This window comes from Tasmannia lanceolata, unplaced genomic scaffold, assembly GCF_043159265.1.
Source record: "Tasmannia lanceolata isolate RefF3 unplaced genomic scaffold, GAP_Taslan_0.1 ptg000013l, whole genome shotgun sequence".
Taxonomy (NCBI): Eukaryota; Viridiplantae; Streptophyta; class Magnoliopsida; order Canellales; family Winteraceae; genus Tasmannia; species Tasmannia lanceolata.
The window spans coordinates 10995001-11020572 of record NW_027518690.1 but is presented as its reverse complement, the minus strand read 5'-3'; the positions used below and the strand labels follow the sequence as shown (position 1 = coordinate 11020572).

Below are 25572 nucleotides of genomic sequence, written 5' to 3'. Positions count from 1 at the left end.
GAGAGCTGTCTCGTTTTGCACCTGGATATGCAGCAACAGAGGCAGATCGGGTTCGGAAATTTGTTAGCGGTCTTCGCCCTTCCATTAAGGCGAGTATCGTTAACCTTGGTTCTAGGACCTTGGCAGAAGCCTGTGAGAAGGCCGAGGTGGCAGAAGACTGTGAGAAGTCAGTACAGGCAGCTAGATCTCAATCTATTGTTAGCAGGAATCAGGGACCTCCACCCAAAAAGCAGAGGACGGATGGTGGATCGCAATCCAAGACCTTGTGCTCTCTTTGCGGAAAATTCCATTCAGGCCAGTGTTGGAAATCAATAAATGTCTGTTTCAATTGTGGGGATCCCAACCATAAGCAGAGGGATTGCCCTAAAAAGAAGCGTCAGCAGTATACTGGACAGCCATATCAGCAGCAGCAGCAGGCTCTTCCTAGACCTCCATTCCAGCCGCAGCAGCAAAATCAGTGGAGGGGAAACCCAAAGCTCATACCAGTTCAAGGAAGAAATGCACCCCAAGCTCCTATCAATCGGGTCTTTGCCTTGAGTCAGCGCGACGCTGAAGCATCCGATGCAGTTATCGAAGGACAGCTTCACGTTAATGGTATATCTGTTCATGTCTTATTTGATTCTGGCTCTACATTATCATTTATATCGCCTGATTTTGTTCGAGAAGTAGCTTTATCTCCTGTACCCTTACTACATCCGTTGAGAGTGGTCACACCAGTAGGTGATGTGGTAATTACTGACTTGGTATGTAAGGGTTGCAAAATTAAAATTAGGGACCGGGAGCTTTTGGGAGACCTTGTATTGCTGAATATGAATGACTTCAAGGTCATCTTAGGCATGAACTGGTTGGCGTCTTACCACGCCAGTGTGGATTGTTTCCATAAGGTGGTGGTGTTCAGAATACCCGGAGAGGAAGAATTCTTATTTAAGGGTGTGAAGCGCCCTGGCAAAATCAAAATTATTGCTGCATTAAGGGCCCAGAAAATGTTAAGTAGGGGATGTGAAGGTTTCTTGGCGTATGTGAAGAAAGAGGATGATGGTGTAGGGTTATCAGCAGCTGATATTCCCGTGGTAAGTGAATTCCTTGATGTTTTTCCAGAGGATCTCACGGAGTTGCCTCCCCACAGGGAGATCGACTTCACCATTGCTCTCGAGCCAGGAACCTTACCCATTTCCAAAGCACCTTATCGGATGGCCCCTGCCGAGTTGAAGGAATTGAAGGAACAGTTGTCTGAGTTGCTTGAGAAAGGATTCATCAGGCCAAGTTATTCGCCGTGGGGTGCTCCTGTTCTACTTGTTAAAAAGAAGGATGGCAGCCTCCGTTTATGCATCGATTATCGGCAACTGAATAAGGTTACTGTCAAAAATCGTTATCCTTTGCCTAGGATCGACGATCTTTTTGACCAGTTGCAGGGAGCTTGTCACTTTTCTAAGATTGACCTCAGATCAGGGTATCATCAGCTTCGTGTCAGAGATGAGGACATATCCAAGACAGCTTTTAGGACCCGATACGGTCATTTTGAATTCGTGGTAATGCCTTTTGGCCTGACGAATGCTCCAGCTATCTTTATGGATGTAATGAACAGGATCTTCAAACCCTTCTTAGATCAGTTCATTGTGGTATTTATTGATGATATTCTCATTTATTCTAAGTCCAAGGAAGATCATGCAGAGCATCTAAGGAGAGCACTTGAAACTTTGAGGCAGAATCATTTATTTGCCAAGTTTTCAAAGTGCGAGTTTTGGTTAGAGAGCGTGACATTCGTAGGTCACGTGGTCTCTAAGGAGGGCATCTCAGTTGACCCAGTTAAAGTAGAGGCGGTGTTGCGTTGGAAACAGCCTTCTAACGCAACTGAGGTCAGGAGTTTCTTGGGGCTAGCTGGTTATTACCGAAAATTTGTTGAGGGATTTTCGGCATTGGCTGGTCCTCTGACCAAGTTGACTAGAAAGAATGTCAAGTTTATTTGGGCGGAGGAGTGTGAGCTCAGTTTCCAGGAATTAAAGAAGAGGTTGACTTCGTCGCCTGTTCTTGTCCTCCCTTCTGAAGGAGTGGATTTTGTTATTTATAGCGATGCTTCCATAAAGGGGTTAGGTTGTGTACTTATGCAGGATGGAAAGGTGATTGCATATGGCTCACGGCAGTTGAAGCGCCATGAAGTGAATTACCCCATCCATGACTTAGAATTGGCAGCTGTGGTTTTTGCGCTCAGGATCTGGCGTCATTATTTGTATGGTGTGAAGTTTGAGGTTTTTACGGACCACAAAAGTCTCAAATACCTGTTTGATCAGAAAGAATTAAATATGCGCCAGAGGAGGTGGCTTGAGTTCTTAAAAGACTACGAGTTTGCATTGAGCTACCATCCAGGTAAAGCCAATGTGGTTGCCGATGCTCTCAGTAGGCAAGGATGTGCTAAAATTGCATGCTTGCTGATAGAAGAGTGGAAACTTCTTGAGCAGTTTAGAGATTTGACTCTGGACATTTGCAAAGTGGGTGAAAAATCAGTCTTAGCAAATTTTCGAGTTCAGTCAGATTTTTTGGAGTCGATAAAGGCGGCTCAAGCAGATGATGCAGAGTTGATCAAGTTGAAGAAAGAAGTAGATTCCAGACCAGACTTTTCAATTGGGGCAGACGGTTTCTTGTACTTTAAAGACAGGATATGTGTGCCAGCTAAAGAAGATCTTAGAAGGAGTATCTTGGATGAGGCCCATAAATCTCGCTACACCATTCACCCAGGTAGCACCAAGATGTATCATGATTTGAAAAGAAATTTCTGGTGGAGCGGAATGAAAAGAGAAGTGGCTTGCTATGTTTCGAAATGCTTGACTTGTCAGAAAATAAAGATTGAGCATCAGAAACCTGGAGGCACTCTAAAGCCTTTGGAGATACCCATATGGAAGTGGGATAGTATTTCTATGGACTTCATCATGGGTTTGCCCAAAACCAAGAATGGTTGTGATAGCATCTGGGTGATTGTTGATCGTCTCACCAAATCTGCACATTTTATCGCCATGAAAAAGACTTGGACTATGAGCAAGTTGGCGGAGGTATATGTGGCGCAAATTATCAGATTGCATGGGGTACCTGCTTCTATAGTATCTGACAGGGACACCAGATTCACTTCTAGGTTTTGGCATGGGTTGCATGAAGCTTTGGGGTCAAAGCTAAATTTTAGCACTGCCTATCATCCTCAAACGGATGGTCAGACCGAGAGGGTTAACCAGATTGTGGAGGACCTATTGAGAGCCTGTATTCTCGATTTTGGGGGAGACTGGGAGCGTCATTTGCCCCTAGTCGAATTTGCTTATAATAACAGTTATCAGCAAAGTATTCAGATGGCTCCCTTCGAGGCTCTTTATGGTCGTGCTTGTAGATCACCATTGTGTTGGGTTGAAGTTGGTGAAAGACAGTTGCTTGGGCCGAAATTGGTGGAAGAAACTTCTGAGAAAGTAACCTTGATCAGGGAAAGGTTAAAGGCAGCTCAGAGTAGGCAGAAGAGCTATGCCGATCAGCGGCGTAGAGAGCTCGAGTTCGCTGAAGGAGATATGGTTTTTGTTAAAATCTCGCATTTCAAAGCAGTTATGCGGTTCGGCAGGAAAGGTAAGTTGAGCCCTCGTTACATCGGGCCTTATCGCATCTCTAAGCAAATTGGATCTCGAGCTTATGAGTTGGAATTACCTCCAAACCTTGATCAGATGCATAATGTATTTCATGTATCCATGCTTCGTCTATATCATCCCGACCCTTCTCACGTGCTAGAAGAGGACGAGGTGGAGCTTCAGGGTGATTGGTCCTTTTCGGAAGGACCTGTGCGCATTCTGGAGCGCAAGGACAGAGTTTTGCGGAACAAGTCGATTCCCCTTGTCAGAGTACTTTGGCGTCACCATGGCGTCGATGAGACTACTTGGGAGCGAGAATCCGATATACAGAAAAATTTTCCAGAATTATTTGGAGGTACGCCTTTAGTTACTTAGTGATAGAGAGGAATTTCGGGGACGAAATTTTTTTTAAGGGGGGTAGAATGTAAGAACCGGTAAAATAGATATATATATATATATATATATAAATATAAAAATGGCCTCATAGGTGGGTAATCATCGGCCATTACTCATTTTCCCCAAGTTAATCGGGCATGAGGACATCTGGCATAATGGGGCGTACACGATTCGAACCCAAGTCTAAGCTAAGATTGAACGGCTTCCTACCACTAAGCCACCGCCCCAGATGTCAACAAAAACGGAATAGATATATATATATGTTAAAAATTTCCAATAGTCACTATTCACAATAGTCACTATGCGAGATTACTATGCAGAAATACTATGCAAGTTCACTATTGAGATACACTATTTAAAAGTATTATTCACAGTAGGACCCACCGAGTACTATTTACAAACGGGTCCCACCATCAGTAGGTCCCACATCAGCGGGCCCCACACCCGCAGGTCTCACATCAGCGGGCCCCACACCCGCAGGTCCCACATCAGCGGGCCCCACACAAGTAGGTCCCACACAAGCGGGTCCCACATCAGCGGGTCCTACCAACAGTAGGTCCCACAACAAGTAAGTCCCACACAATAATTCAAGTTACTATTCAAGCAAATAAACTAATAATATAATAATTCAAGTTACTATTCATGCAAATAAAATAGTAAATAAAATAATAATATAATAATTCAGGTTAAGGCTATAAATAGAGGCTCGCAGACGAGGAAAAAAAAAAGAGAAAGAGAGAGGAAGAGAAGAAGAAGAAAAAGAAAAAGGAAATCTGAGAGAGAAGAAGGAAAAGGAAATCAGAGAGAAGAAGGAAAAGGAAATCTGAGAGAGGAGAAGGAAAAGGAAATCTGAGAGAGGAGAAGGTAAGTCTGTCAATAGTTATTTATTTACACAGTGAAATATCGGTGATATGGTTGGTTCTACCACCTATGGATAAAGCGTGCATATGAGGCGATAACTCGCTATCGATTATGCAAACTTTATCATCATATTTGAACGGTGAAATGCTCGCATAGTAACCGTAAAGTAAACTGTAAGGAAAGAAAGGCGAAGGTCAATAGTTATTTATTTAAACAGTGAAATATCGGTGATATGGTTGGTTCTACCACCTATGGATAAAGCTTGCATATGAGGCGATAACTCGCTATCGATTATGCAAAATTTATCATCATATTTGAACGGTGAAATGCTCGCATAGTAACCGTAAAGTACACTGTAAGGAAAGAAAGGCGAAAAAAAAGGCGAACTGCTGAGCATAGTAGCCAAAGAATGGTGGCCCACATGAATAGTAACATGCGGGGCCCACATGAAGTAATATGCGGGCCCACATGAAGGAGTAACATGCGGGGCCCACATGAATAGTAACATACGGGGCCCACATGAATGAGTAACATGCGGGGCCCACATGAATAGTAACATGCGAGGCCCACATGCATAGTAATATGCGGGGCCCACATAAATAGTGCATACTGGACAGAAAGGACATGAATTTGATAAAACTTAGAATTATTTACAGGTTAATCATTCCTATTCTTGTTGGGACTTTTCGGTTACTATCTTCACTCAGAAATTAAAAAGACAGGTGACAGCTAGACCTTGTCTTGTAATGGTATTCAATATAATTGTCTATGCAATGTAGCTCTGCTTATAAATTGCCTGATAAATACCTGCTTAGTGAATTTATACTCGCTTGCCTGGAATCAAATGAATTGAAATGAATGCAGGAAGAAAGGCAAAGGTAAGTAATTGCATACATGTTGCATACATGGGGAAAGTGAAGGGGAACTTAAGGGTGTGGTGGAATCATCCTGGGACCTAAGGTCCAAAGGCCAACGCGAGAAGCGTGTACTGCCTTTCGTTGGCAAACCAACCAAAAAGGGAAAGTATCCCCGAGGGATAGTATCCCCGGCTCGGCAAATGCGAGACCGTAATCCAAGTCCATAACGTCACTACCTTCAGACAGGGGTAGTGGGTAGCCGTGCGGCAAGGACACCGGCAGAATAAAATAAAATAAAATGAAAAAGTCAGAAAAGAACTGACAGAAAAATAAATGGGGGAAAAGCCGGATGTACCTGGGGAATGTGCTGTCTCATAATTATTGCATGCATAGCATACATTGAAATTATTGTCATTCCTTTTATTTATATTGCCATGGGCATTGTAATCTTTATTATATTGTTTCTAGACATTATTGAGGATGTGGATTATATTGTATGCACTGTTATTATTGTCTCTTTTACTTTGCTCGGTCTCTGGATGACCCTGCTCTGACGTTGATTCCTCCACCACAGGGGTTGAGGCATTAGATGGCGGAGCATTTGCAAATGAAGGAACCATGGGATAAGGGACTGTGTGATCAGAGAGTTTGTTCCTGAGTTTTTACATTTTGACGCCTTGCGTCATTTACCATGTCTATCAATACTTTGTTATGATAAGACATCTTTCAGTTGTAATAAGATTCTATCGTGGTTGATGCTTGTATAAAAAAAAAAAAAAAAATAGTTACATGATTTTTGCTTTCTTTTGCTCGTAGCGACTCGTCGGAAATCGGGTCGTTACAGAAACAATAAGGAAATGATATGGGAAGTAAACCCCAAAATGGATATGGGAAGAGATCAACAAATTGGACTGGGATTGTGAAAAAGAATTTAATATTATCATAACTTAAATTTCTTTGATCATGTCCAGTATTTTTCTTGGTGCGATAGGTAACGAGTGTGAAGTAAAACTGATGTACTAAACATCAGAAAGTAAATTGATATGTTCTGAATCTACTCCCTATAAGATATCCTCAATTGCGTAGTATTAAGATATTTTGATGATTTAGTCATGACTTAGTTCTTTATCTGATGAGGGTTCCTTTTGCTAATCTTTCGCTATCTTTTGATAAATGCAAGATAGATGATTCATATGTTTTGATAAGTACCAGGGCCTTTGGCTATCTAGGGTTATGATTTGCAGATATATTTGCTTTCCCCCATGTTTTCTTACTATTGCTGTAACTGCATCTACCCCAATGCCCATGTGGGTGAGGTGATCATTAAATCTCGGGTGAATCGCTTCTGCTTTTCAAGTAGCGAATTCGGAGTACACATATGACTTACTCTTTTGGCAATAATTAGAAGGGCTTAAGCATATGACTTACTCTATTAGCCAAAGTTAGAAGGGCTTGGATGGCTCTTCTATTTTGAGAGAGGTCAGCAGGATTTCAGATGCACCTTGGGTAATTTCTAAAAAATAGAAAGTGAGCATTTTATTTTTAATTTTTTCTCAATGCATCTAAGGCATAGATTGGGCAATTTGAGTCATTTTTTTTAGTTTCCACATTTTTTTCCTATTGTTTGCTGTCTTTTCACCCATTCTTTTTATAATCTTTCTTCATTTGCATGGGTTGCCACTTGATTGTGCATCTTCCTTGCATATGCAATGTATGCATCGGTTTATATAGTTTCTTTTTTTATTATTTTTGTTACTTATCATTATTTATTGTGTTATCGCTTCCCACTGATATGGGCTTTGAGTCATGTGCTGATGCGATATTGATTAGAATTGATATCCAGATCTTTCATGTTCATATTAAGAACCCACCTTAATCTACAGATTTTGGCCAGTCAAGAATTGAGGTTGTAGAAAACTAGAGATCCCATGATGCCTTGAGAAACAAAGTACGACCATGTTCTTGCAATTGAGTTTTGTTCTGTCCTAATGCACCACTTGATTTCATTATAAATTTGAAATGAATTCCATCCATTGGAGCTCTCTTATCCCTCACTGTTTTCCCACTATTTTGAACATGGTGCTCCCATCATTGGACATTATAATTGTCCATCACTCCATCTGGAGGTTACTTGGCCCTTGGTGTACTTGTGCTGATCTTTGCTTATGGTTGAAATATCACCTACGAACTTGGTCTGTTCACGTTTTAATCAAATGCTCCAGACCAAGTAGATGACTTTCTTATGTCACAGTTTTGAAAGTAATGTTCAAAATGCAGAAGAAAAATTTTGTGTTATGATATCTGGTGTTGATTTCAAATTTCAGCAATCAAAGTATCACCAGCATTTGAGATTTAAGCATATTATGAATGCCGCAGAAGCACAATTTAAATTTAGTTACAGATTAATTTACTGGAAATGTATATTATACAACTCAACTCAGCTCAACTAAGCCTTTTGTCCCAAACTGGAAATGTATGTTATTCTTGTTTAAATTTCAACCTTTAATTTATTTGTGACGTTGCCTTCTAATGCAACTTCTCTTGTATGGATTTGACAATTGGGACCCATTGAATTAATCTAGCAAAACACAGGTCACTCCAAGATAGTTTAAACGGTAGCCAAACAAACAGCGGAGAAAAATAATTCCAGTTTAAAAAAACAATATCAACAAACAACAGATAAAACCAACTCAAGATAAATTATTCATGACAACTTCAGTTCAGAGCAAGAGCTTGTTCAGGATAAAACCTATCTTGAAATCAAACAGGGCCAAAAGAATCTAGAGTGGTGGCTCTTCTACGTGATGTACGGCTCTCTGAGCCCATTCTTTCTGAAACCGACGGACGCACCTACAAAAGCAGTACAAGCAAGCGGCGAAGATCGCGAAACCAACAAGCACGAGCCCATAAAAGATCAACCCGTTTCTTTGGTAATGATTCGACCCTCGGTCGAACAGGGAGCCAGGGGAAGAATCATCTTTCTTCATCCTGTTCAAATGAAGAAAATGTTTGTCATACGTTTTTGGAAAAATCCCGGCAAATAAATTCTCCAACAAAGATATAATACTTAATACTAAAACGCGATGGAGGTGGGGAGGAATCACGAGTGATGTTTAAAATGCATTTTCAACATTTTAAACAAGTTTTTTTGGCCAGCTTTCTAATTTTACCATATTTTGTAAATGACAAAATTTTGAACTCTTCTTCTTGTGTTTCCGATTTTTTGACTACATTGTTTTGAACCGATATCGTTTTAAACTTTTTGCTGTCCCGTTTTTTTGCCGAATCACGTTTTGCTAACTATGGTGATGATAAACTCGCACCCACTGTAGGATAATTCACACCCCTTTGAACGTGAATTGTGGCAGACTTTAATGTTAAAAGGGGTGCGATTTATCCTAAAGGGGGTGCAAATTTATCACTGTCCCCTTTACACTGGGCTTCTAGATTCGGTCTTTTAATGGGTCCTTTACGCCATTAAATTCAACACTATTTCTCCAATCTTCTCTGCTCCTTCTTCCCAAATAGTTTACGGTCGAGAGAAATGGATCCAAGGCTTAATACAGCATGTATCAATGGCGATGTAACCACTGTTACCAATCTCTGTAAAGAAAAAAAAAACATTCTTGCACAGACGACTCATCATCTGTTGAATATCCCTTTACACTTTTGTCATTTTGAGTTAGCAAAGCTGTTGTTGAAGTTAAAACCCAACATGTTCTGTGCTGAGAACACAGACATGGAGACTCCACTCCACGAAGCATGTCGAAATGGGCACCACAAAGTGGCTGAGCTTTTGTTCCAGCTCCAAAATTCTCTGGCTTTAAGCTTAACCGTGACAATGACAGCCCCCTCTTCTTGGCCTGCGACTCCAATGTGGTTAGGCACTTCGAAAGAACGCCTTATCTTCACATCGCTGCTTTTCATGGATATACAGGTAGGTGTGTGTGTGTGTGTGTGTGTCTGCGTGTGTGAGTGTGTGTGTGTGTGTGTGTGTGTGTGTGTGTGTGTGTGTGTGTGTGTGTGTGAGAGAGAGAGAGAGAGAGAGAGAGAGAGAGAGAGAGAGAGAGAGAGATGGAACCTCACAGATCTCACCCATCTACTTCATTGTCACAAGCACTACCTCTCAGATCTGAGCCCTAACCTTTTCTCATCTTAGATCTATCGGAATCCGGCAAATCCTATTCAAATTCCGACCATCCTCACCTTGTGGACTCCGATAGTCTTCTATGTGATTCAGACCCGCCTTATTACACCATCAACCTTGGATCGAAAATGGTCATTCAATTGAGCCTGAGGAAGGTAATCTTCTTTGCTTCTTTATGCGGTAATGAATTTTTGGGTTATATGCTTTCCTGTGTAGAGTTAATGTGTTGCAATCTGATAGAGAGCTGACTCAAGAGAAGGCTACAAGCAAGGATTCTAATCCACTTCAGCAGATTCGTGCAAGTGACAGGGCAAGGAAGAAACCCACATGGACTGAAGACTACCGGCTGTAATATGTAGTTTGTAAGGGTAGGAATAGTAGTTAGATGGTTAATTCAGTTAGGTAGTTAGATAACAGAAATAACAGAATAGGAAGCCTATAAAAGGGGACTTTGTTGTATCAGATGGTTCAGAATACTAATCATCATTCTTGTTCTTCTTATTTTCTTGAATTCTTCCCTCTATTCTCCTTCCCCTGTTCCTTCTATCTTCTGTAATCCCTCTCCAAAAAATCTGTCTTTTCTATCAGCATATTTGAATCAAATAATTCAATCTCTTAACTGGTTCAATGGTGCTAACATTAGTGCTGGTGCTTCCATTTCGATTTGAACTCAAGTGGGTACTCCAGATCAAGTCCTTTCTTCAACCTTTTTGAGGTAAGCATCGTTTTCGCTGGTTCTGGATTCTTTTTCAACACCTAGGATTATCAAGATTTGCTTCTCTTTGAATCATCTATTTTCTGCTTTGCACTGTAACAATGGCGGAGGGAACTAGATTTAACAGACTCAAGGACTCAATTAAAACTCTTCAAGCCTTTCAAACGACACAATATACAGAAGCTAGTGAATTCCGGAAAACTACTGAATCCCAATTCTTAGACATTACCAAGACTCTGAAACAATTTCAAGAACTTATGGAGAATGTGGATGCAAAACTCAATTCCTTGCACCAACAAGGTGTCGGAAGTGAGAGGCTAAATTCACATCACTCTTCACCTAATGGCAGAGATACGCTTACTCTCACAAATCCAGTATCAATGAGGCCTATGCGATTAGATGTTCCTAAATTTGATGGTACTGATGCCGCTGGGTGGATCTTTAAGGCTGAACAGTTCTTTGCATTTCACAACACTCCCAATGATCAACGACTCCTTATTTCTTCTTTTCACATGGAAGGTCATGCACTGTCTTGGTTTCAATGGATGTATTCCAATGGGTTTCTGAAAACATGGAATGGATTCTTGGAGGCCTTATCGGCTCGGTTTGGACCCTCTCCCTATGAAGATTACAAGGGAGCTTTATCCAAATTGCTTCAAACAACCACAGTTTTAGCCTATCAAGCTCCATTTGAAAACTTGGCACACAAGGTAACAGGGTTATCTGAGTCTTTTCTTTTGAGTTTCTTTATATCTGGCCTAAAACCAGAAATTAAGAGAGATTTGTTAATAGCCAAACCCCAATCGTTACTACAAGCAATGTCTTTAGGTAGATTACAGGAAGACAAATTTAATGACCTTCGAAAGACCATACAAAATCCGTGGTTCAAGCACTCCGCTGGGCCTGGACTGTTACCCACACCAGCGCCAACAATTCACAAGATTGTTTCTTCTTCTGGAAGTCCTCAATTGCCAGTCAAGAAGTTAACTCCAAATGAATTGAAATTACGAAAGGAAAAGGGGCTGTCTTATAACTGTGACGAGAAGTATATTCCGGGCCACAAATGTAAGTAAGGCACAATTCTTCTTGATGGTAGACGACAGTGATGGTGTAGCTGAAGGAATAGATGACAATGGTCTACTAAAGTCTGAAGACGGGATTGATCCTATAGATTTTGATGTTCCAGAAATCAGCATGCGTGCTCTAGTGAGCCAATCTAGTCCACGAACGTTGCGATTGTTAGGTACCAGTGGAGACCAACGATTGCAAGTGCTAATTGACAGTGGCAGCACTCACAATTTTGTACAAGCTAAAGTGGTAGAGAGTATGGGCTGGTCAGTGATCCCTTCAAACCCATTCAAGGTTTATGTAGGCAATGGGGATTATTTGATTTGTGACAAGCAATGTACAGGAGTCTCATTAAACTTTCAGCATCACGAATTTGGAGTAGATTTGTTTGTATTACCCATCCAAGGTGCTGAGGTTGTATTGGGCATTTATATTAACTGATTATAAAAATCTCACAATGGACTTTTACCAGGATGGTAAACAAATTTGTTTGGTGGGTGAAACCAATTTGAAAGAAGATCCTATCTCCATTACCAAACTACAGAAAGTGTTTCACAGTAATAGTGTTGCTTCGTGTTTCCAATTGAAGGCAGTGGACAAAGGTGCTAATACAATCCCTGCGATGTCAAATGTTCCACAATGTATTCATGATCTACTTAAAAGATTTGAAGCTATCTTCAAGGAACCAACAGGCCTCCCACCTACAAGGGCGGATGATCATCATATCCATCTCATACCTGGTGCCAAACCAGTGAATGTCAGGCCCTACAGGTACCCTCACTTTCAAAAAAATGAAATGGAAAAGCTAGTCACGGAAATGTTAGAAGCTGGTATTATTCGACCTAGCCACAACTCATTTTCCTCACCGGTGCTACTAGTCAAAAAGAAGGATGGCAGTTGGCGATTTTGTGGATTATAGGGCGCTAAATGCCCTCACCGTTAAGGATAAATTTCCCATTCCCACCATTGAGGAACTTATGGATGAGCTACTTGGAGCTACATTTTTTTCCAAGCTCGATTTGAGGGCTGGATATCATCAAATCAGAATTTCAGACGAGGACATTGCCAAGACTGCTTTTCGCACTCATCAAGGCCATTATGAGTTCTTGGTCATGCCCTTTGGTCTCACTAATGCTCCCTCAACATTTCAATCGATTATGAAGCAGGTATTTCAACCTTTTCTCTGAAAGTTCGTCACGGTTTTCTTTTGATGATATCTTGGTTTACAGCAATTCACTACAAGATCACATTCAGCACCTAGAACTAGTACTCCTGTGTTTGGTTTCTAATCACCTATATGCTAAGCTCAGCAAATGTATGTTTTGCCAATCAGCAGTTGAATACTTGGGATACATTGTGTCTGCTGATGGTGTGAGGCCAGACCCTAAGAAAATTGAGGCTATGACAGAATGGCCAACACCAAGAACTCTTAAACAACTGCGCGGATTTCTGGGTTTGACTGGTTACTATAGGGGATTTGTCCAAAGTTATGCATCCCTTGCTGCTCCTTTAACAAATTTATTAAGAAATGACTCCTTTCATTGGGATAGCGACGCCCAAGTGGCATTTGACAAGTTAAAACAAAAAATGCAGCAGCTACCTGTTTTAGCATTACCAGATTTCCAAGATTTTTTAACTAGAAAATGATGCCTCCGGAAGTGGAAGTGGAGCTGTACTGGTTCAAGAAGGCCATCCTCTTGCTTTCTTTAGCAAGAAACTGAGTACTCAAATGTTGGCTGCTTCTAACTATGTCCGAGAACTTTATGCTATATAACCCAGGCTGTTAAAAAGTGGAGGCAATACTTATTAGGAAGACACTTCATCATAAGAACTGACCATAGAAGTATTAAGGAATTGATGAGTCAAGTGATTCAGACACCTGAGCAACAAAGGTATCTCAGCAAGCTGTTAGGATTTACGTATACCATTGTCTACAAACCAGGGAAAGAAAATAATGCAGCCGATGCCCTTTATCGAATTTCAAATATAGATATTAGCAATCTTGCTGATTCCCCTGCTTCAACTGAACATCTGCTCATGGCATACTATACCTTAGTTTTTTCTATGTTGGATACTTTCCGAATTACAAGCACTACAGATCCTGAGTTGATCCATTTGCATAAAAGCTTACAAGAAGGGACTTTGGTAGACACTGACTATACAATCAAAGAAGGGAAAATTAGAGTGGGGGCCAATCCTTCCATAAAAGAGCAACTGATGAAAGAATTTCACTCCTCACCAATGGGCGGGCATGCTGGTATTCTGCGGACGTTTATTCGATTGTCAGCTAATTTTTTTTGGCCTAAAATGAGAGCCGATGTTAAAGATTTTGTTAGCAAGTGCTTAATTTTTCAGCAGATTAAGTACCCTACCACGGCACCAGCCGGACTCCTTCAGCCCTTACCGATTCCCCGAAAATGTCTAGGAAGATATTGCTATGGTCATCACTGGATTGCCCATATCACAAGGATATTCTGTCATCTTGGTGGCGGCCGATCGATTGACCAAATTTGCCCACTTTGGGGCTTTGCCCACTCACTACAATGCCGTGAAGGTGGCCCAACTCTTCACTGATATTGTCATTAAGCTACACGGCATTCCCAGAACCATTGTTTCGATCGAGATCCCATCTTCATCAGCCAATTTTGGACTCACCTTTTCAAGCTAAGTGGTACCACTCTCACGATGAGTTCCGCCTATCACCCACAGACAGATGGGCAATCTGAGGTCTTGAACAGATGTTTGGAACAATACCTTCGCTCCTTCACTTCTGATCAACCAACTGCATGGCACAAATACTTGTCTTGGGCTGATCCCTGGTATAATACTAGTTTTCAATCGGCCATATCTATGAGCCCTTTTTAGGCATTATATGGTAGGAAACCACCCAACATTCCAAACTATATTAGTGGCTCTTCCAAAATGAAGCTGTGGACCAAGATTTGGCTACACGGGCATTTCTCATTGAGCAATTGCGCTCTAACTTGCAGAAGGCTCAACAGCGGATGAAATCTCTGGCTGACCAGCATCGAACTGATAAGACCCTTGCAATCGGCACTTGGGTAATGGTGAGATTAAGGCCTTATCAACAAACCTCCTTAGCTACCAGATTGAGTTAAAAGCTAAGCCAGCGTTATTTTGGACCTTTTCAAATAGTACAACGCATTGGGGAAGTAGGATATAAGTTACAATTACCTCCTACTAGCAAGATACATCCAGTGTTCCATATTTCTGCTCTTAAACCTTTTACAGGCCCTCTTCCTGAGTCTACTGCAAACTTACCAATCCCGGACATTGACCATCACCTTTTGATAACTCCACTTGCAATTCTCGGGACTCAACACATTCTATTGAATGGAAGATTTGAACCTCAAATATTAGTTCAATGGAAGGGGTTGGCTGTAGAAGACACTTCTTGGGAATTTCTCTCCGATATTCAGGCATTATTTCCCCATTTCAACCTTGAGGACAAGGTGTGTTTTGGAGGGCAGGAAAATGATAGAGAGCTGACTCAAGAGAAGGCTACAAGCAAGGATTCTAATTCACTTCAGCAGATTCATGCAAGTGACAGGGCAAGGAAGAAACCCACATGGACTAAAGACTACCAGCTGTAATATGTAGTTTGTAAGGGTAGGAATAGTAGTAAGATGGTTAATTCAGTTATGTAGTTAGATAACAGAAATAACAGAATAGGAAGCCTATAAAAGGGAACTTTGTTGTATCAGATGGTTCAGAATACTAATCATCATTCTTGTTCTTCTTGTTTTCTTGAATTCTTCCCTCTTTTCTCCTTCCCCTGTTCCTTCTACCTTCTGTAACCCCTCTCTAAAACATCTATCTTTTCTATCAGCACCCTTGAATCAAATAATTCAATCTCTTAACTGGTTCAATGGTGCTAACACAATCATTTCATACAAATGTGTTTCAAGTGATTCTGATGGATTATTTTAATTTTCTTTAGATCTCTGTTTAGTATTTCAAGGAAAAAAAATCGATCAAACAAGAAATCCTATCTCTAGACTCTGCTTTAGTTGAAGTTTCCTGATCATTTTAAAAGTTTTGGGCCCTCCAGACCTTTATTCGGTAGGCCCTATGGTGGAGTTGAAACGGCCAGAAAATAGCGTCTAACTAATGATTTAGATTGATTAATCACAGCCTTACAAATGGATGGTGATAATTACATTTCTATAGAAGACCTATGATGAAGGGTCCAGATCTTTTTGTCTTCATGTGGTGTGGGTTCAATAAACCAATCAAATTCTCACGTGAATCTAATATTAGAAGAGCTTTTAATAAGAGAAATGATATTGCCACACCCTTATTGAATAGTGGCACCACCTTTTACACTTTTCAGGATCCATACTGCAAGAGCCATATAGGCCCCAAAAGCCGACAATCATGCACGTCAGATTTTAAATGTAAGGCTTTTTGAAACACGCCTACAAATAAGCAATTTGGCATTCTTTGTACGACAAATTTAATCTCTAGAGTGCAAGCTTCTAAAGGCGCTTCCAGCCCAGTTCAGAAATGCATTTTTAATGCATCACACAACACATACTGTAAAATAACTTAAGATATAATGCAATATTCTACACCTAGTTTCTCAAATAGAAAATTCAAAAGTGGCAAAACAGAATACTCATTATATAATGATCGTGGAATTGGAGGAGAATGAACTGTCGACGCCGCCTGAGGAAGAAGAGCTCCGGTCAGTAATCCGATCATAATCACAATCGCGAGGGAGGCGCTGCTTGAAATTGCCATTGCCTTCATTTGCCTCCTGTCTTTGGTGCCTGAAATTTAAAAAAGCAATTTTCAATGGCGCATAAGTTAAGAGAATGGTAATGCATGGCGCATGTTAGAGTCGATGTCAGTAATAACAACTAGAAAATAAATAAATAAATAAAAGAAGTGTTAGGGGCATATTGTGAAAAGAGTGGAAAAGATGTTAGACAATTGGAAAAGGTATCTAGTATCCAGGGGAGGGAGACTCACTCTAATCAAAGCAGAAAATCATACTACAAAACCTACTATCATTTCTACCATCAAATAAAAAGAAATCAGAGTCCATATAAACAATCAAATCCATGCACAAGCAGATTGGTTCACCAAAAATTTCATTTCAACACAAATCAGCCGACAAATTCACCAAAGTACCTTGTTTTCCATTTTTAATACTACGGTATAACAGAAACAAAACAAATACAAAACAAAATCAACCACAGTCTAGATTCCTCACTAAACCCTCACTCTAATGACTACTCACATTTTTGTTGAAAAAATGTTCCCAAACTAAAATCATACTACATAACCTACAATCATTTCTACCATCAAATAAAGAAATCAGAATCCATTTGAATATTTAAAAGAAATTAGAATCCATATAAAGAGCTTGATGATAATCATGGTAAATAGTGACATCTTGCAAATTCCTCTGGGACTTAGATCATCTAATAAAATCATTAACCAAAAATTAAAAATAAAAACTTGTTGAAAAGTGATTAATGCATCATATACTTCTCTAACAATGAGATATCAAATAGCTTGGTAGCACAACCACAAATTTAGTGCTGTGTTTCTTAGCCAAATTTAGATTCTCAACCCATAACCGGAAAACCCACAAAAATGGCACTAACTAGAAATTATGAAGGGTTGAGAAGAATCTCTCCAAAAAGCATATTATTTTTTTAATCTCGGCTCTTCACGGAATGGTGAAAGTCTAATTCTTGAAACAAATACAAAACATTTCATCTCCCAAGAATCAACTTCTAACCTTTTTGTGAAGGGCTCTCAGCCCTTCACAAAAAAGGTGGCATCAAGTACATGAGCTCAATCCGGACCATTGTAGGTGGCACCTGTGCTGTCCTAAAACATCATAATTACATTCAGAGTAATTCCAAATTATCTAATAACTACCTGCATGAACATGATTGTGCTTATACACATTATCATGGTGAAAAAAATCATTTCCTTAACTTTTTGCAGAATTAAACACTAGCTCAAGTTAACCACAATTTGCTCGTCGTGGGTCTTCTGCAATTAGGGTAACTAACCAGATGATGTTAACCCAAGTTATGGAGTGAGTTTTGAGATGACAAGAAAAATCGCTCAATCCAGTTTTAAATGGTTGTAAACATGCCTTTTTCAAAACAAAAAAAAAGCAAAGAAAAAATGCCGTTCTCTACTTTTTAAACTAAAAGCAAGATGCCTTCCAAAACGACTCTTTCACCCCTTGAAATCACACAAGAGAAACCTTACATCAACAAGCTCTCTTTCAAGCCTCTTCTTGACTTCTTCTCTCCTCTGTTTTTGTTTTCGTCATTTCAACGCCATTTTTTAAAAGTCTTCAAACATTCCCCAAAAGACCAATTTCATCATCATCATCCTCCTCCTCCATCGGCTTCGCGGGTTCATCTGCAACTCTGAAGCTTGAAAGGGGGAAGAACTAAACCCTTTTATTTCTCATATTTTTCTCCACTTGTTAATGCATATTAACTATTACAAGCCCTCTGTTTTTTCTGATTTTAACCATTGTCTGCACATTGTTGCATTGTTAGTTGCTCGATCAATATTAAATCTCAGAAATATCAACCCCCTACCAACTTTCCTATTCAACACTGAAATTACATCTTACTGGCTCTCTCATTCACTGGTCATAAAATTCAGTTTATTCTAGCGACTTTTGCTTCTTCTCTTTTATTACTCAACCTGTATCACACTTAAGCAATATTAGCCTATCAGGCAGTTTACACATTTACCATTACTCTTAAAAAAATTTGCACCTTCTTACATTAATTGCTTACAGTTTCTAATAACCCTGGCTTGGGCCCCATTCTATTGAATTTCAGTTCATCATATAGAACAGTCGCACACCATTTCTACACCACCAAGCTTCATAGCTGCAGTCACTTGGAGTAATACTTCCTGATTTATTCATTCATCTCCTCAATTGAATGTAGAGTGATTGGGACTTTAGGTTTTAGACAATATCTTCTCCGATCAACATATATGTACTCCTTTATCGGCACAGTTTTGTTGACTAAAAGACATTCGGACACTCAGTTTGATTTCTAGTCATTCAAACCCAATAACTAGACTTAAATTCAAATTTAAAATTCTCTCTTTCTAATAAGTTCAAGTTCTAAAGTTTGAACTTTCTTGTTTTCAAATGGTTACCGACAGAAAAAAAAAAAAAAAAAATGGCAGGGTTAGAGAACAATCAAATTGAGTTGGGGCCTGTGGAAGTTGAGGATTAAATTAATCTCATACGATTCAAAATATAAATCTCACCTTGCCCGGCTTTGAGAACTCGCCAATGGAATGCTCTTTCTAAGCTTCTTGTTCGCTAATCTTCTTAAATGTTGAGTCATGGGCAAAACCTCCATGAATAGAAAATCTAGGGTTTGTTACACTTTTTCTTTCCAATCAAAAATGGAAAAAAAGCATAGGTTGTTTGTGGTCATTTTCACCCATTTCTGCCCAACCAGTAACAGTCGATTTTTATCTACGCTGTGCAGAACTCTTACTAAACGTTTAGAGAGACCATGACCGCCTCCAAAAGCAAACCAGGGCGGGGGGACTGATTTTAAAACGCTTTTTTCTACGAAATTACACCAATTGCCACCAAGACAATTTAGGGGTGCGACTCGGGGAAAAACCGCGGGCCATGTTATTTTTGAGTCGGGTCGGGTTTGGGTTAGTAAAGTTGAACCCGGGTCGGGTTCAGGTTCGGGTTGACCCGGCCCGCATCAAACCCGACATTTAAAAAAAAATTACAATTTTTCTGTTTTGTATTTTTACAACATACAAACCTAGAGGGGGAAGATACCACCATAATAACTAGGTCGTCTCGACCTGAATTGGGAAACAGGTCGGGTTCAATTTGAGATATTAACGGCACGTTTGGCTGCTAGGAATTTGTTTTCATGATAAATCGCTATCCCCGAGTGAAGAACAGGTTGAAATCTTGATTTTTAGGGATTTTAGCCACTTCTCCACTTGGGAGTTGGGAGATGCCGATTTATCATGAAAACAAATTCCTGGCAACCAAATGTGCCCTAAATTTTCAGGTTCGGTAGGGTTAGCCTTCATCAGGTTGGCAGTTTAGAGTTTTGGTCGGGTTTGGGTTGGCTTCAACCGGACCCGAGTTGCACCCGTAACACTGACCGTTTTTTATTCGGCATAAATGAAATTTTCAGATTGATACCTCTGTAACCTACGAGATTATATATGTAAAGCCCGTAGGATGATCCAAACCCAGCAATCACCCTCTACCGATCGGAGAGTCACAATCTCCAGCCCAGCTCGTGTATAGGTTGGGTCCGGTCCACCATTTTACACCTATGTTTGATTGGATGAGCCCCATTTTTTTTTACATCCATGCATAGAGTGGCCAAGAATGCTAGTATATATATATATATATATATATCAGAAATGATATTCCCGTACTATTGATTCAAAATATACATTAACTGTGATGGGTATTTTAGTCTTTTTTAGAAGAGGAATGCTAGATTCACAGGCGCCCTTGCAAAATAGGCAGTAAGGGAACCCCCATTGGTCAATTTGCATTTAAGATGGCACAAAAAATTACAATCATAAATTTTATAAAGGCAAATTGACCAATGGGGTCTCCTTTTACCCCCTATTTCGCAGGGCGCCTGTGAATCTAGCATTCCCCTTTTTAGAATGGTTATTTTTGTCATTTCACATGTAAGGACATTTTGGTCTTTTTAGTGATAAATTGATGGCATGACCTGATTTGCATAATTCACTCAAATGTGATGACCCTATTTGGAAATTGTGAAATTAGAAGACTCTATTTGTAAATAAAGCACCTCCATGTATGCACCAATTTGCATAATCCATACACATAATTTTACTTATCGTGGGTGAGAATCAACCTCCATGTATGCACCAATTTTGAGAAAGTGCTCAAGTGGTTTGCTGTCCCGGTCCTTAAAAAACCAGATACAGCAAGGCAATTCCACATAAAGCCATTTTGCGGGCCCCTCTTTTTCAATAGGGGTAAATGTCTTACTCTAATTCAGGGTCTAATGTCTTACTCTAATTCGTATGTCTTACATACAGGGTCTAATGGCTGAAATAACATGACTCGAAGTCATCTACTTAGTCGGCTCACACACGGGCTCACACACGTAAACATACGAAGTAATAATATATCATGGGAAATGTTATCAGCACTACTGTATTTTGATGGGGGCACTCCTCACTTTATAAAAAGTACGGTATGGCCAGCACCATAGGATGATCCAAACCGTCCATTAGATGGGCCACAGCCTAAATAGGTTGTGTCTCAAAAATCATTTCCATAGGTTGATCCTAACCCTCCGAACTGAATGTTAGAGGATTGATCCTAACCATCTATAGATAGGAGGGTTAGGATCAACCTATGGAAATAATTTCTGCGGTTTGGATCATCCTATGGTACGGGTCACCTTACTTTAATAAAGTGAGGCGTGCCCTCATCAAAATACAGTAGTGCTGATAACATTTCCCTATATCATATAAGGTTAAGTGAGTTCTGCATATAGATGGATTATTATGTACATTCTTTGACCTTGTTTTCCTATTTTTAACAATATTTATTTGATTAATTTTTGGCAATTACTAGCACCATGTTTTTATAACGGGGCGAACTCAGCATCACAGGGTACATTCTTTGAGAGACTATGGAGGTGAGGATTCAAAATTCAAACTTCTGGTTTTCTGAGGAAGTCAAGAATGGGGAGTATAGCTTTGGATCATGTTGTTAAAATAGGACAAGGATTGACAGGGTTTGGTATGGCCATGAGATCAAGAAGGAATACAGGAAAGAAAATGAACAAAACTAAGAATCAAAACCACAAGAAATTACACAAAGCTAATGGACACGAGATCAGAGGAGATAATCACCATGAGAAAGGGAAGATGGGAATCATTTTGTTGTTATAATTCAATGTTGTAGACAGCTCGTCTGAGCACTACTGAATGTGGGTCATCTTTCTTAACGAAAAGGATGCTAGCCTTAAAAGATATTAATGTTACAATTCACAATATGATGTCAATAGTGAATTGGAGAAATTTAAAGTGAAGAGAGGAGTGCAAATGCCAAAACAATGGGATATGCCAAAAAAAATTTATTTAAATATAAATCATCACAAAAAGGCATGCTACCTATCATTTGAGACTATTCAATAAGTTAAATTGAGCAACATTGCAGTTAGGAACACCAAAAATGTGAAACTTCCCATCTCCAGACTGCGGGCAGAGTTACGAATTTTAAGATTGTTCGCACCAACACTGTATAATGCCCCAGTCTTTTCATCCTTCACTTTGATAGTTGAGGAGCCTGAAATCAACAGTAACAAACCAAGTCAATGGTAGAACTATTTTTTTGAATCTACTACAATTCCCACCAAATTTATTCAAATTTGGGGGCCGTTTGGATACGCGGATTTTAGAATCTTGGATTTCCTCAAAATCGTGGATGGAAGAAGACTAGAGAAGGAGACAGTCCGCTGTTTTCTGATTTCTCTCCCTTCTTTCAGTGGAGCGAGAGAGTAGGAGATCGCCCCTGTTTCCAGGTTTTAGAAATCTCAGGCAAAGAATAGGTCTCAATTCACAAATTGCTTTTTTGGTACCAGTCGGACTTCCTTATCATGGGGGACAGATTTCTAAAACCTGGATTTCTTACTGCAACCCAGTTCCCCCACATCTGCAACCTACTTCCATTGTAAAATCCAGAATTTTACACTGCTTTCAAACTAAAACCTGGATTCTGAAATCCACATATCCAAACAGGGAGTTGGTTATCAAAGAGAAAAGCAGCAAACTTGTGTTACATTCATGTTGGTCAGGTATTTTGAAGTCTTATTAACTTATCAGTGATTGTTAAACCCTGTTGAAGAACTCATACATGGAAAGTCCAATAGCCAATGAATGGCTATGACTTGGCAGATTATGAGTCCAAGTGCAACAGGAGAGCAATGAATCTGTGCCAGATAACACTTGCGTCCTATCCATGCAACAATAGAAGCAACTCACAAAGTAACAAAAAATACAATGAAGAGAAGAGATAAAAAAACAAAAATGTGTAAATTAAGTCAGTGATGAGGAAATGTAATTTTAATCAGTTCTTAAAAAGAAACTCAACTCAACTCAACTAAGCCTTGTCCCAACTAGTTGGGGTCGGCTAATAAATCCTTTAGAAAATTTTCATGAAGAAGGTGAAAGTTCTTAAAAAGCAAAAAAGCATAAATTAATCATCCTATAACCAATATGATTAGAAACCACACGGATTAATAATATAGATGTTCCTGAATGCCAAAGGCTACATTGTGCAGACAGGTCTGATTTGAAACTAAGACTGAAATGATGCAAGTTCATCTGTGCAGAGGAAAAGTTGCAACTCGATCCTAATTAAAAGATAAACATCTTATATCATGATTGGTGACGTGTGGTTGTTTGGGCACATTTTAATGTATACATGTACTTTTATCACTTCAATTTAAGTAGAACAACTTTAACACTTTTAATGCATCCATGTACAGTTGTACTTTTATTTGTGTATCTTCTTAGGGGTAATTTTATTTGTTTAATTATAACACAATCAATGAAAGGTAAAATCAGAAAAAGAAAATAATGATACAATTCAAACATAATTTTCATCGAAAGTGAGAAGATCAGTCACTTTGCAAAGAACTACAACTAAGACAAACAACGTGTGTTGTAATTTATGCCCACAGGCTGAAAGGGTCAATATTTTTGGAGCCAATGTATGTGTCTCTTTGCCAAGGACTAACAACAAACATCGGCGGATATTTGTAATCAAACACATGTCGATTTCCAATCCACATACATTTGAGCGGGCATGTTAGAGTATATATGATCTCAGTGTTGGATTGTTTGGGTGCTAGATTAGGGAAGTGGTATAGATTAGGAATCTTATTGCCTTCATCTATTTCTAAGTTTCTCATTATCCTTCTATGCTTATCCCATAAGTGTTCTATATAAGCACTGATTAGGGTTGATTCTCAACTCAACTCAATTAAGCCTTTGTCCCAAACTGATTAGGGTTGATTACAATCACCAAAACTTAGTGAAATCAATTTATAAAACTAATCATGCAAGTTCAATTCCAAGGAAATAAATTGAAGTTGCTCTAGTCTTTGATGTTGTAATGCCGACTTCATGTGTCTTTTAACTTGGAGTGATGCTTAATCTTTTCCAATCATCATTAAGTTGTCAACATATACTACCAGAATAGCAATACAACCCTCAATCTTCTTAAAGTCATCATTTGGAAGGAATGTCTTTCATTCTTCCTGATATGCCACACTCTAAAAGTATTGTGGGTCTTGACTTTGACAACAGGTACAAAGATTTCTTAGACGTAAACTTCATACCGGTGTTTCAAAATGCGGATGCGGATCAAAACACGGTCGAAGAAAATCCTAGTCGACTCGGCACGACGTGGCCGAGTACTAAATTGACGCGGCTGAGTACTCAGTTGATGCGGTCATAACTCAGGAGCATCAAAGGATTTTTTATCGACTTTGTAGGGCAAAACACAGAACACGGCCAAGGGAAAAAGAAGTTGACTTGGAGGAGTCCACGATGACATGGGGGAGTTTTAGAACTATGCTTCAAATCAGTTAAGGTTTATCTGTCAACTAATGCATTTGACATTAGCATGAATTTGCAAATCGTTTGTGCTAAACGGGATTTTTAACACAAGGAAGCTACTACCATATGTCATGCTTGACTCTTCGGAGTTCACTGAATTCTTCCTTCAGAGGGAATGCAGAGGCCATTGAGGAGAAAGCTCCATAAAGACTGAATAATGGCAGAAACTCTTTTGTGCAAAGAGAAACCAAAAGAAAAGAACTTGCAAGAAGGAATGCAATGACCTACCATTTGGTTCTTCTATCCAAGGAATTTTGATTGTCAGTGCCTCGGAAGATTGGAGATACTGAAATCTTGTCTCAGAGACAATGCCAACAAGTACATATCATAAGTGGCATACCATCCCTATCATCTAAGTGTGAGGAAGAACCACCAGGTGATGTTTCCTCCATTGATGAGTGACCCTTGTCTGAATGTTGAATCACACCCATTTTCATCAAGTGGACCTTTCCTTTGACAGAGGAGTTCCTTGACAAGATTTGTATTTTTTTTGGGAAGTGATATATCCGCCCCTTTACCAGGGACACCCAGAGCCAGTGTATCAATGACTAAAGTGGGGCTGATGTACTTGCGTCAGAAGAATTCAATGGGGCTGATTTGCCACATACACTGGCGCTGGGTGTCCCTAGTAATCATAAGGGACGGATATATCACTTCCCTTTTTTTGTCACATAAGGCAGATTTTCATGAAAAGGAACATGATAAGACATAGTTTTCCAAGACCATAAGTTCTCATAATTTCTGCAAGGAGTTGGTGGGAATACAATCTTGCGTGAAACCCCATACTTATAGATTTGGAACTTCCTACATATTCCTGTACAAGCAGATCCACAGCATGTACTTGCAACTACCAATACTAATTTTAGGAGTCATAAAGGAATAGTTAAAATAAATATCTTGAGTTATAAAAGCTAACAATCAAAGGGGGCCAATATAGTTTGATTCAATTAAATGATTCATTTTTTTAAAATAAATATGAAAATTTTAAAAGGTATATGATACTTACAGTTGTATTCAGTCCATCCAATGACTTGATTTTCGAGATCGTACAAGACTAGCTTATTTGATAACACTAAATCTACATGAACATAGAAATAAAGTGAGGGCCTGCAGAATACGAACAAACTGCAACACGTACTCATATTGCAAAAATAATTACAGGTTGGATTCATCAAGCCGTGCCAAACATAAATATAAACCTTTAATACTCAAGAAAACATTTACGATGATCATTAAGATACTATT

General features: G+C 39.5%; 2 protein-coding genes and 1 long non-coding RNA gene across 6 annotated transcripts in view; 1 reads left to right on the top strand and 2 right to left on the bottom strand.

The window, feature by feature from the left end:
* Positions 1 to 8343: 8343 nt before the first annotated feature.
* On the bottom strand, positions 8344 to 19180 carry LOC143891405 (uncharacterized). Its single transcript, XR_013255312.1, has 3 exons — positions 18931 to 19180; positions 16280 to 16433; positions 8344 to 8698 (listed from the first exon to the last, which is right to left on the bottom strand). It is a non-coding gene; the product is annotated as an uncharacterized LOC143891405 (long non-coding RNA).
* Positions 9215 to 15404, top strand: LOC143889774 (uncharacterized). The gene is made up of 3 exons (XM_077394125.1): positions 9215 to 9647; positions 9870 to 10012; positions 10098 to 15404. Exon 3 carries the CDS (start codon positions 10674 to 10676, stop codon positions 11643 to 11645), a length of 972 nt encoding a protein of 323 aa, XP_077250240.1. The 5' UTR covers positions 9215 to 9647; positions 9870 to 10012; positions 10098 to 10673; the 3' UTR covers positions 11646 to 15404.
* Positions 19181 to 21766: 2586 nt separating the features above from the next.
* The window catches only part of LOC143889772 (aspartic proteinase 36-like), a 30103-nt gene continuing 26297 nt past the window's right edge, over positions 21767 to 25572 (bottom strand). For all 4 annotated transcript variants that reach the window (XM_077394123.1, XM_077394124.1, XM_077394122.1 and 1 more), the window contains 2 exons: positions 25334 to 25405; positions 21767 to 21991 (listed from right to left, as the gene is read on the bottom strand). In XM_077394123.1, coding sequence (XP_077250238.1) covers positions 21834 to 21991; positions 25334 to 25405 — 230 coding nt within the window. In that variant the 3' untranslated portion in view covers positions 21767 to 21833. The remainder of the gene's footprint in view (positions 21992 to 25333; positions 25406 to 25572) is intronic.

Bases quoted from the DNA above. Each gene is read 5' to 3' on its own strand.
- LOC143889774 (XM_077394125.1), top strand. From the start codon at position 10,674: ATGGCGGAGGGAACTAGATTTAACAGACTCAAGGACTCAATTAAAACT.